Here is a 13485-nt window from a genome sequence, read left to right as displayed (position 1 = left end):
TAGAAATCATACTTCTAGTAGTGGTCCAAGCCAAACCTGGGCAAGCTCTATAAGGGTTGGTAGATGAATCTGACCACTATGAAGAGAAGCAGAGAAGAGAAGGGGTACCGTGTCTGGAGCGATACACCCTCCCCCGCCGGTCTAGGCGAACTCTGCAACTCCTCACTCCGTTAACTATAAGCTTTATCAAAGAGGAGAGTTTTAAGTTTACTCTTAAATGTGGAGACGGTGTCTGCCTCCACAACCCAGACTGGGAGCTGGTTTCACTGGAGAGATCATACCATCCCATTTCTTTGCTAAATGTAGATTTTAAAGTGTTGTCTAGATAGTAGCCCAACGCCTGGAGAGCATGATCCCAGATGTTATCTTGCCTGACCAAACAGGCTTTATTCAGGGCCGTCACTCTTACTCAAATCTAAGGAAATTATTCAATATTGTTCATTCGACCCGGTCGAAGTGCCCTGAAGTAATTGTTTCACTTGATGAGGAGATGGCCTTTGCCCGAGTCAAGTGGAAATATTTGTTTTGCATCGTTCGAATATTTTGCTTTAAAGATGTGTACATTGTGTCGATCAAATTGCTTTACTCCTCCCCCCTTGCAGCTGTGATCTCTAACTGTGATCTCTAACGGTACTCAATCTGACTTCTTCCCTCTAGGCAGGGGGACAACACAGGGGTATCCACTCTCCCCCCTCCTGTTTGCCCGAGCCATTGAACCCCTAGCGATTGAACCCCTAGCGGGGGCGCTGCACCTCTGTAGGGATTTTAGAGGCATACGACACACGGGACAAGAATTCAAGGGGCTTTTCTCAATCTGTGTTCTTCTATGTAATTGTGTACTTGTGTTCTTGTGTCCCTGTGAAACGTTATCTTCTGTGGCCAAAGTACCGTCTCAATACACAAGTTTGCATTTCGCAAAGAACTGTTAAAATTAGAAGTTGAGTTTCAGTCTGTATGATAAATAAACAGTTGTAGATAAAATGGTAACATGCTATGGCATGTTATGTAGACTAAAGGGGAGACACCAATGTATATAATTTGTATTGCTAATTTCCATCTGTTGTCCCTGGGCATATAGAGTGCACTACAATAATATATAAATGATAATTCCACATAACCCTAATAGGGGCACCTAGGACACACCAGTGCATAGGCCTACCCATTCAAAGAGGCATGCTTCTTTTTTTTAATTTAAACTGACTAAAACTAATACACTAATAATAGGGATCGCGTTCCACTGTTTTGAATAAGTAAGGGGTGTTTGAGCTAAACCATAAACAAAAAAATGATAGCTCAATAAGTTTTATTTTTCAATATTATTGCAATAGCTGTAACGTTATGAGGTTTTCTTGTCCAGAGCATCTTTAAATATAAAGTGGTTATATTGTTGTGGTTTTTATTTCAAGTTGTTATTTTGGAGCACTGCAGGCAGCCTCTGTGCTCAGGTGTTGCACAATAACAGCAAGAACGCATCGTCTCAAACTGTTACAGCGTTTTTTTCTTCCAAGAACAACCAGCAAGAACGTTCTCCCCAAGAACACAAGTCCGTTCTTTACATTCTTGAGATTGAGAAACAGCTAAGGTCTCCGTCTACACGGACAATCTGTTATTATGTTTCTAATCTACCTCAATTCCTCCCCTGCATTTTAAATATTTTAAGCCAATTTGGCAACATTTCAGGGTATAAGCAAAATTTGCAAAACAGCGAGCTTTTTCCTCTGAACCATGAAGCAGTAGCCCTTCCTTCCAACCTTTCCCCTTTAAGAGGGCCATAGAGGGTTTTAAATATATGGGGATTGAGGTTACTCACCTGCTTCCATCAACCTCAAAAAATTTCACTGCACTCCTACATCTGTGTAAACAGGATATGAATCGCTGGGCTTCTTTACCATTGTCCTTGGTGGGGCGTGTTAATTTGATTAAAATGGTTGTATTGCCAAAGTTTCAATATCTTTTTCAAAACATCCCCATCCTCCTTTTAAAACACTTGATAGAATTGACTGGGTACAACTGGAGTTTTCATTATGCCGACATGATCTGGGCTCAGTGGTCTGTGCAACACTGCCTCTTCTTAGCAAAAACATGAGTTCAAATATCATAGTTAACCACTCAATAAGAATATGGGCTCAATTTAGGAAACACGTTGGGCTGCAAGGAACCTCTATTCTATCCCCCATTAAGTCTCATCACATGTCCCCCCCCCCTCCTGCACAGACCCTGCATTTTTGCTATGACCAACAAAGGGATTAGAGCAATTCATAATTTAGACAAAAAGGTACATTTGCAGGTTTTTCCCAGTTATCTCAACTTCATGACTTGCCTATGAACCATTTTTTTTCCGTTATTTGCAAGTCAGGAGCTTTACACAAAAGACATTTGGTTCATTCCCAGATAAACCCACCAAATCACATATGGTCATTGCGTTGGAACTAATCATTAAAGGATTTGTCTCCCAGATTTATGATCTCATCAACAACATTAGCCCATACTCCACTGAACACTTGAAAGAAGCCTGGGACTCCTGGAGTAGTTTTAACAATATAACTCTATAATTGACCTGACACACACTTCTTCCACATCCACTAAACATGGCTTAATACAGTTGAAGGTTGTGTTGCCTGCTTCACTAATGCCAGGCTAGCAAAGATCTACCCAACCCATGATCCACGTTACCCTCAGTGCAGAGGCCAGCCAGCATATCTAATACACTTGCTCTGGTTGCGCCCAAGTCTTAATTAATTCTGGATGAGTATTTTTTTAAATCTTTCAGTGAAATGTTTAAAACTCAAATAGACCCCCACCCAATTTGTCCCCTCTTTGGCATAACACCAGGAAAATCTTGGGCTCAGCTACCACATAAGGCCGTTGGTTGGTCATAGCATTCACCACACTTTCGAAATGGAATCAACATGCTTGCCGTCTTTTGCTCATTGGTTGAAGAATGTAATTCACTTTTTACAATTAGAAAAAATTGAAATAGACACTAAAAAGGTATTCCCAAATAAATAAACCAATTTAGTATTATATTGAAGCCATTTTTAACCTTTTTGACTCTCTCCAAGATTCCCTGATGAAGAGTAAAGTGGATGCCAGTGGATATCAATTTTATTGTAGCAAAAGAGTGAACTCCCCCCAATATGTTTTTTATTATATATATATATATATATATATATAGTGTTCATTTATTTGATTTATTGTTGATAATAATTTGTACAATGATATGGTTGACTGGTGAATGGCTGTATTGTGCTCTTTGTAACCCTGTCGGTGATATTTACAAAACACGGTTGCTGCGTCTAGAGCTTTGTGCCGTCCAAGACTATTGTGATTGATTCAAAGAAATGCAAACAACTCAGAGCTATTTTTTCTCCTATCCTAGAATGTATCTGCAGAGTAGCCAGACTTTCGTCCTCAGCCCTGTGGAGATAGGTCTGGCAATGCGAGATCCACCCACCTTTCAAAGAGGGTCAAAGTTTAAGACGAAAACATGGACAACACCAAAAAAACAAGTTCACTGCTATTTTAAGGTACACAGTGCAATGGATACGCATTGCTAAGCCTCTGTCATGATTGACGTCGGCATGTAGCCACGCCCTAAAGCATCCCCTGCTTTATGGTGAATTTTTACATAAAGGGGAACATCATTTATAAAATAAAGATCATGCTGTATGGAAGAAGACTTAAAACTAGCAAATGAAACCATAAACTCATTATGAAAATGTTTATTGAGGTAATAATAGCCTGGAAGGGGTCAAGGCTCGTAAACATGAGCCATAAAGCATAGAGGTTGAGGTCGGACCGACAAACAAAACAAAAACCTTGAAAAAGGGCTAGTTCAAAACCTATTTACTCTGCTCTTTGACCGCTGCTTTCAGCTGCAGTGCTTGTATAAGCCTGCACTATGTGGAATAAACCAAATAGGAAAATTTGCTGAATAAGTTAGAGGACATGGAGCGATTAGATACAAAACAGCAGTACTCTGCACATAAATTAAGTTGATTAGTAAAGAGAATGCTGGTTTAAGGCACTTCCGCATTAGCTTCATTTTTATAGGCCTGGAAGCTTCGTCCATTATTTTTACAGTCTTACATGTTCATTATCAAATCCATTCTGCTTGCTTATTGAAAGAATGCCCAAATCAATGAAACTCCATTGCCACATGCCCCCTCTTCGCCCTTCTCCTCAACTGCAACCAGAAGCTACCTTTTTCTGCCTCTTCTGCCAGATCTTTGATGGCTTTCCAATGCCTCGCTCCTGTAGTGCCCATGTCTCGGAGCAGTCGAGAGCTTGTGGAGCTGACAAAGCCCCTGCTACACCGTCAGGACTGTCTTGCAGGCCATCGAACACATCACAAGGTCAGGGTGGAGAAATGTTTCCACTATTTTCCTGGGGAACTGAAGCTGCTTCCTGAGGTCAACTTTTAAGCTCCACTCATTGCCAGGTAGGAAAGACTTGCTGTGCCCCTCGGGCAGTGGGGTTGGCACTCTCCCCAGCTCTTGCAAACTGAATGGACTGTTTGGCTGGATCAGAGGGTCTGCTATTTGCCTCCTGCCTGCATGTCTCTGCCACCTCAGCAAGCTTCTTCAGAACCAGATCATGCCGCCATCTGTAGCATCCTTGAGATAATGCTCAAGGTATGTGATAACTGTCAGGATATGCTGGAGGCTCACATTAGCAGTGTTGCACAGTAGGCAGGGCTCTTCAGCACGGAACCATTGGTGGAGATTGCGGGGGCAAGGTAGGGTGTCATAGTTCGCTCTGATTAGAAAACTGAGCCTGGCCTGAGGGATCTTCCACAGATCAGACCATGACATTGGCCTGTCCATGAGACATGTCCCATGACATCCAACCTTCCTGCTGGCCTTGTGTCACAGCTTTGATGTCATATCTTTCCTGCTCAGATTTGGTCTCCTCTGCCGTGGTGGCCTATGGCTTTCCTCTCGTCTTTCGAGGCCTTTGACCAGAAGACGGTAGCCTCTTCCCTACCAAGGCCTGCTCGACCCTCCTGGACGCCGCCGACTATCTCACAGCACTGCAACTTGCTGATTGCCGAGTTAAACTCCTCCTGGACGTTTTACTTCCTCCCAATTCATACTTGGGTGCCCACTACTGAAATCTGCAATAGACAATTGCCATGGGATGAGCACCCCATGGCAATGCCTACCTCAAGCCGTTGCCAACCAGTGGTGAAACCCTGGTGGCTGCAGCTCCTGGAGGTCTTCAAAGTACCCAGCTACGAGAATTTTGATGCAGTCAGTGATGTGGAAAACACCTAGGTCGCTGTACTGCTCTCTGATGTACTGTTTAGCTCTGATTTTATTATCTCCAGTTTCCCGCTCCTCCTGTCCTCCAGAGTTGTCTTGCATGCTTAAATGGATTTTTGAGTAAGCTGCTTCTCTCCTTATCTTGCCGTTTTTTGCACTTGCGAATGCACTTAGCCCTTCACAAGCTGGCCAGGCCTCTCATTGATTGCTCCGAACCGGCCTCTGCACTCTTCGTACAATATGTCTCCAAGACTGTTGAGCTTGGCTTTCACCCGACCACGTATTGAGTGTTCCAAGCTGGAAATAAGGTCCTTGTCAAGCTGTTGCCAGGCTGCTACCTCCTTCACTTTTGGCCACTTCATTGCCTGTCTCCACCACGGTCAAGAAGATTACCCTCCACTGTTGGCCCTCTTCTCTTTTCTTCCTGCCCGTGCTTAGCAACAATGTAATCTTCAGCACTGCCCCTGCAGTGCAATGTTGCTGCTGGCCTTCCTCTCTGCACTTAATTCTTTCCTGATGGATCTGTAACATTCTGAACGTGGTCACCTTCTCCCACCCGCACCTGCATCTCCTCAAAGTCTTACATTTGTTGTAAGGGTTCATTCCAGTCATTACTGAGAAATCCGTCCCTTTTGTCCCATCTTTCACAAGCCTCTCGGAGAGCCGTTGGGTTGTTTCGTTGTATTTGCATCCGTAGTCAAATTGAGGGTGTCCCCAGATGCTACCTTTTTTACGCCTCTTTTGGCAGGTCTTTGGTGGCTTTCTGATGCCTCACTCCTGTAGTGCCCATGTCTCAGAGCAGTCGAGAGGTTGAGGAGCAGACAAGGCCCTGGCACCCCACTAGGTATGTGACAGCCAGCCTCCCTGCACTCCGCAGCCAAGTTAGAGTACTTTGCCTGCTTCCGCTCATGGGTAGCTTTGAGTCCCACGGCACTGTGAGCTCCACCATCAGCAGGTTTAAATGAACAATGAGCGGGTATTATTCAAGATATTGGGTTTTATTTCTATCTTTATTCAAGAGCGCATTTAAGGGCATTTCTCATTAATTTTACATTCAGATTTTGTAAAAATTCCTTTAAAGCCTTCCTCTCACACTCAGATAGCCATTGCTCGTGCTTGGATTTGCTGTGCTTCTTCTCAAACTTTATGCTTAGACTCAGATATGTTGTTGCTTCGACAGATTTCCTACTCTCAGCTTCAGCCCTTTTCCTTGCACTCAGACTGCTTCTGTGCACTTGCGCATCTTCTCCTGCATGCTCAGATTTTGTTGTGTTACAACCGGGTCAAAATAGAACCAACCAATAGAATGCCAGGTGTAGTGTTGACCAATGAAATGAGGCCTGCCCCGTTGAGGGTGCATTTGCTTTAATTTAGAAGCAAATGTTACTCTGTAACCGGGTTTATTTACTCCTGCCCTCCAATGCTTTATTAAAAATACATTTGTCAACAATGTGCACAGAAGGGTCGATTTACTTTAACATGCACCAACCAGCAAACAGGAGAAAGGTTTGAAGAGGGACATATCAAGTTACATCCACAATTACGAGGGTAAGTATCATAAATTAAGCATATAGCATATGGCTTAATAGATTGATGTATGTAAACTAATAGATTTTCTTTATAGAGTTTAGCTAGATTGAATGACAGACAGCGGACAGTATGTGTATATTAAATGACCCCACTTTGTATTTTTTTTCTCGTGTGGTTAACCATGTTCTGGGGATTTGGCTAATTTTAGACATGTTAGAGCTAATAGTAAAACCCTAAACCGTAATACAACTGAAAGAGCACAATAAACTAGATTGTTTGTGTTGGTTTTTGCATCACTGCTGTGTGTTTATCAGTTGCTGTTTTTCATTCATATAACATTAGCATGAAAATAAATGAATTCATATCAGTATGTATAAAAAGTTTTAAGTACAATTTCACTACTATAATAAACCACTAATTTAATTTTTTACAATAATGAAATCAACACAAAGCAAACTGACCAGAAAAGAAAAGAACAAGTATTTTGTTTCAGTTTCTCTTCATACAGGTGGGACTGAAGTACCCCTGTTGCACTGCATCACAGCTGCAGTGTGTGCCTGGTGTGATGGTTGGGGTCCGGCTGCCTGTGAGTTTCTGTTTTGTTTTCTATTTGTTATTTTATGTTATGCTCTCCTGTCAGTTTCTGTGTCGGCCCTGCCTCTCTGTAGCTATGTTTCCATCCACATGTTTTTATCCGAATTAAGTGATATTGAATGAAAAATGCCTGAAATTCGATTGAATTTCATAAATATCGACTCAAAGGAAATACGTTCGGTCTCATCGGATTTTATCTTGATCAATATATGGCTTATGCGATAAAATGCTGATGGAAACATTATTTGCTGAATAAATAATGAATTGCGATTAAGTTTGAGGTCATTTTATGGTTGCAAACCGCCACAAAACGAAGAAGAAGTTTTAGTTCATTTCCGCCCAGTATTTCCGCTCTGTTTGCACACATGGTGGGTGTCAACAAAGACAGATGTAAGTGGACGAACAAGGAGACAAGAGACTTTTTGAATTTAATTTACGAGCAAAATATAACGCTGTCGTTCCCACACCACAGGCCTCCTCCGTTGTCGTTGGGCATTTACGTGCATCTGCATCTGCATCATCATAGCAATGTGTTGATAGCGTAGTTGTTTTCTTATTATAGCTTGATATGTCGCTATCAGCTGGCACATAAGCACTATTACAACTTGTGCAATATTGATCATTTGTTAGTAGATGGCGCGATCCATTTTGTCTAGCAAAACTTTGTTCGCAAATGTTTGCTTGAATGTTGTGCAATTCAGTGCGAAAATGAATGGAAACACCTTAAAATATCTCAAATCAATTTGATATACCAATTTCACCGCAAAACAGCATGTGACGTCATTACGCACAGGTTTTTATTCACTTTAAAGCCGTTGGATGGAAACACACTTTCACCAGCTTTATTCGCATGAGTTTTTTTACCGAACTTAAGATAATTTGATTGACAAGTGGATGGAAACTTAGCTAGTGTCTCTCTGTTTTCCCCCCTCCCCTCCTGCCTGCGCCAGCCAGCTGATTGTGCACACCTGTTCGCCATCTCACCATCACTCCTCCCGCCATACACACCTGCCAGCCATCTACTTCAATCAAGCACAGTATTTAAACCCCGGATCTACTCACCATCTTCGCTTGATCGTTGTTTCAGCCTTCACGACATTACTTCCATCCCTCTATCTCCAGTCAGCTGGTCTCATCCTCCAGTCCCCTCCTCGCGGCACCCTGCTCCACTCTACCTCCGCTCCTCGGCCCCCGTCTTCCAGCGCCCTTCCTCGAGCCCCTCGCCTGTTGTCTCCCCGTTCTCCCTGAGCTCCCTAGCTGCTCCCAGCCCCAGCCTGTGCCCGTATCCTGCTCCTTGGCGTCCACCTCCTCACAGCCCCTCTCCCTACCCTTTTTCCCTTCATTCCAAATAAACCTTTTGTTTGAACTGAGTTGTGCGTTTGGGTCCGTTCTGTCACTCCTCATAACACCTGGACCAGTGTTGTACAACCACTGTGTTGTTCCAATCAGCACATTACTCCCAACTCAACCTCCCAGTGGTTCCCCCAGTTCTGACCTGTGTAGAGGGCAGGCAGCAGTGGCACAACATGAGTATCACCTGCATAATCCAAGTGATAAAAGCGAGAACAGACCATTGTTTTCTCTGCTTACATGAATATGTGCCTGTAATGTCTGTTGCCATATTACAATCAGAAATGTCGTTTGTCATAAATTCAGTTTTCCGCTGTGATACCCGGAGCTCTTTATCCAGAGATGAGCTCATGAACATCAGGGAAACAATACCAGTGGACTTAATTCTCACTTTTCTCGCATCTTCCATGGATTTATACGACATTCTGGTCAAAGGTACGAACTACAGCTACTGTTGAGGAAAAACAGTGACTTTTATTCATCTGCGGCTTTGTGCTTCACAGAGACCAGACTCTGCGCTTCAGCTGGCTGGGGTTCCAGCTGTTCAGAGCGGCTGTCTCAGGCAAATCAAAAGGTGGAGGTATCTGTTTCTCAATAGTGGCTGGTGCAATGATGTAACAGTGATTCAAAAGAACTGTTCTCCTGATTTGGAAACCTTCTTTACTTCTTGACTTCAACAAAGGTAACCTCAGTCACAAACTACCCAAATACAGACAGTTTATTAAATGTCCAACCAGAGAGGAAAATATTTTGGATCACTGTTACACAACAGTCAGCAATGCTTATTTGTCTCCCACACTGCACTGGGAAACTGTCTCTTGTGTTCACAGACATTTTTAACACCTCACTGGAAACATGCTACATACCAGCCTGCTTCAAGTCCTCCACCATCATCCCCAAGAAAACAAGGATCACAGGATTAAATGACTACAGACCCGTCGCCCTGACCTCTGTGGTTATGAAGTCTTTTGAGTGCTTTGTTCTGGCTCACCTAAAAACCCTCACCGACCCACTCCTGGACTCCCTGCAATTCACCTATAAAGCCAGCAGGTGGATCACAGACTTCCTGACTGACAGGAAACAGTGCATAAAGCTGGAGAAACACGTCTGACTCTCTGACCATCAGCACCGGTTCCCCTCAAGGCTGCGTCCTTTCCCCTCTGCTCTTCTCCCTGTACACCAACAGCAGCACTTCCAGTCCCCAGTCCATCAAGCTCCGGAAGTTCGCGGACGAGACCACCCTCATCTCTGGTGGGGATGAGTTTGCCTACAGGTGGGAGATTGACCACCTGGTGACCTGGTGCAGTCAAAACAACTTGGAGATATACGCTCTGAAGACGTAGAGATGGTTGTGGACTTTAGGAAGGACGCAGCCCCACCTACCCCATCACCCTGGGTGACTCCACAGTCAACATTGTGGAGTCCTTCAGCTTCCTGGGCTCCACCATCTCCCAGGACCTCAAGTGGGAGCTGAACATCAGCTCCCTCGTCAAAAAGCACAACTAAGGATGTACTTCCTGTGGTAGCTGAAGAAGTTACAACCTGTCAAAGACTATGGTGCACTTCTACTCTGCCATCATTGAGTCCATCATCACCTGCTCCATCACCATCTGGAATGCTGCAGCCACTGTTAAGGACAAGAGCAGAGTGAAGTGCATCATCCGCTCGGACCTGTACGCCTCCAGGACACTGAGGCGGGCAGGAAAGATTGTAGTCGATCCCTCTCACCCCGGACACAAACAGTTTGAACCCCTCTCCTGCGGTCCATCATGGGAGGAGGGGGTTCCTAGTATAAGAGTAGAAAATAAATTAACTATACAAGAGCAATTAAGGCAAAGTTAAAGTTCTGAGGTAGTGGCAAGTTAAAGTGATGTATAATCAATAGCAGTGAGTCATGTTAGCAGTGTAAACCAGAATAATATATACTGTGATTAAGTAATGATACTTAGTGTTGTCTCTCTTATTATAGCAAAACAGAAACATAAATGATGCAGTATGGAGAACAACCGAGTCCCATATGATCCCAAGAGACTTTAAGTGCAGCTGTTGATGTTCTCTACAAAACTAGCTAATGGTTGTAGTATGTAGCCAGAGCTAGAGCCAGGTAGATCTGGGCAGGGTGGAGGATAATGGGGGGCAGCAGTGTGAATTCTAGCTTGGGGTTGGTGATATGACACAGTTATGATGCAGCAGCTCAACACCGGTCGAGTCCTTCAGCCCCACCTGGAAGAAAAGAAAGTGAAACAAAATGTTTTTTTCTGTTCAGTTTGCTTTGTATTAATAAAAAAAACAAAAAACTGCTATTTTAAGGAGCAAATAAGAAGGCATATATTCATCTCTAGATCTGTTTTCATTATAGTAACGTTAGTGAAATTGTACTTAACATTACAACTTTTTTATACAGACTGATATGAATTCATTATTTATTTATTGTGCTCTTTCAGTTGTATTACGGTTTAGGGTTTTACTATTAGCTCTAACATGTCTAAAATTAGCCAAAGCCCCAGAACATGGTTAACCACACGAGAAAAAAAATACAAAGTGGGATCATTTAATATACACATACTGTCCGCTGTCTGTCGTTCAATCTAGCTAAACTCTATAAAGAAAATCTATTTGTTTACAGAAATCAATCTATTAAGCCATATGCTATATGCTTAATTTATGATTATCTCTAGCAAAATAAAAATCAAAAGCAAAGATTATCTCCTGTTTACTTAACATTACAACTTTTTATACAGACTGATATGAATTCATTATTTTCATTCTAATGTTATATGAATGAAGAACAATAACTGAAAAACACACAGCAGTGATGCAAAAACCAACACAAACAACCAGTTTCTTGTGCTCTTTCAGTTATATCACAGTTTAGGTTTTACTATTGGCAACATGTCCGAAATTAGCAAAATCCCTAGGAACATGGTTAACTGATCTATTCTCGATCGATCTATTAGATTACAGACATCAAGCTAGGCTATATGCTAGTGCCATATGCTATATGCTTAATGTATGTTACTCACCCTTGTAATTGTGGATGTAACTTGACATGTCCTACTTGAAACTTTTTCCCGTTTGCTGGTTGGTGCAGGTGAAAGTACATGCACCATTCTGTGCACATTGTTGACGTATGTATTTATAATAAAGAATTGGAGGGCAGGAGTAAATAAACCCGGTTACAGAGTAACATTTGCTTCTAAATTAAAGCAAATGCACTCTCAACGGGGCAGGGCTCATTTAATTGGTCAACACTACACCTGGCATTTTATTGGTTGGGGAATTTTGACAGGGTTAAAATAACATTAAAAAAATCTGAGCGCGCAGGTGAAATTCAAGAGGAGAAGATTCGCAAGCACACAGAAGCAGCCTGTGCAAGGAGAAGGGCTGAAGCTGAGAGCATGAAATCTGTCCAAGCAACAACATATCTGAGTCCAAGCATAAAGTCTGAGCAGAAGCACAGCAAATTCAAACATGAGCAATTACTTTGTGAGTGTGAGAGCAAAGTTTTGAAATTATTCCAAAATCTAAATGTAAAATTTATGAGAAATGCTCTCAAATTGAAAGAATGCGCTCTTGAATAAAGAAAGGAATAAAACTCCATAAAAAGATAGCTCTGAATCAGTCATCGAATCCATTTCTGTACTTTTAGCTTTTCTAATATTAAAATAATTTAAATTGCAAATTTGAATATCTTTAATGAATTTCTTTAAATATGTGACTTGAGCCAACCACTTTCTTCTGGATGAAATTACAAAATCTACCCATAATCTTTCTCATAAAAGTATAAAATCACCTGTTAAAAGGCACCAGAATACAGAAAATTACATTTACTCTCTTCAAAATGTTGTGATTCTCTGAGACTGAGACAAGACAGAGTAAAAATAAGTACTACAACACTAATGCGGGGCTATCAACTCGACTCAGCCGACAGGAAGTGTCGAAGGCCGGGTTGAGAGTGTAAACAAAGAGAGAGGGCTAAGGGCTAGGCTAAAGCTAACTCCTTAAGGGATATTACTACACAGCGTTTTTCAAATTGGATGAACTGCGACTGCAGATCACTGAATGGATTATGGACTGCAACATCATGATTTTCACAGAAACAACATGCTTAGAACAGCTGGCATTTGCAATCTTGCATTGCTGCCTTCTGGAACTAGTCCATTAATGTAATATGACAATTCTGTCTGATATAAGGGAAAATATATATGTTTTGTAGGGGGAAAAAGGTTATTATTGGAAGTTGTGAATTGATTCAGAATCTAAGAAGATAGGAATCACAATTTATACATGAAAAGATTTTTTCTAACACCTCTAATTACCAGTAACATGACTATTAAGTCTAATATCTACAACCTCCTGGTTGATAATAAATGGTTTATGTGTCTCTTACCGGAGGAAGATGCCTTTGATATTTGGAGTGCCTTCAAATGCTGAAGCAGGAACACTGGAGATATGGTTACTTTGCAGGTAAAGGTACTCCAGAGACTCAGGCAGGTCAGAGGGGATGTGTGACAGCTGGTTGCCAGACAGGTCTAGCGTCTAAAGTTACAAGGTCCACAATGAAAAATTAATTATAAATAAATAATTTTCAGTGATGTATGTGATAAATGCTTGTAAACTGAGACAACTTATACAAAAATATGCTTTATATGTTTAACTAATATTCCTTTTCACTGCAGGAACAAATCTAAACCATTGCCATAGGTTCTGCTTTTGCTTCCACAGTTTTTTGTCTGCTTTGGGTGCA

The 13485-nt window shown here is 42.0% G+C and overlaps 1 protein-coding gene across 1 annotated transcript in view; it reads right to left on the bottom strand.

The window, feature by feature from the left end:
• podn (podocan) overlaps nucleotides 1–13485 on the bottom strand; it is a 58511-nt gene that overhangs the window by 29749 nt on the left and 15277 nt on the right. The window contains exon 10 of the mRNA XM_078259462.1: nucleotides 13129–13277. Within this exon, the coding sequence (XP_078115588.1) occupies nucleotides 13129–13277 (149 nt within the window). The remainder of the gene's footprint in view (nucleotides 1–13128; nucleotides 13278–13485) is intronic.

Source organism: Sander vitreus, chromosome 9 (assembly GCF_031162955.1).
Source record: "Sander vitreus isolate 19-12246 chromosome 9, sanVit1, whole genome shotgun sequence".
NCBI lineage: Eukaryota > Metazoa > Chordata > Actinopteri > Perciformes > Percidae > Sander > Sander vitreus.
Note: the sequence above shows the minus strand (reverse complement) of the source record. Positions and strands in the feature narration are given on the sequence as shown.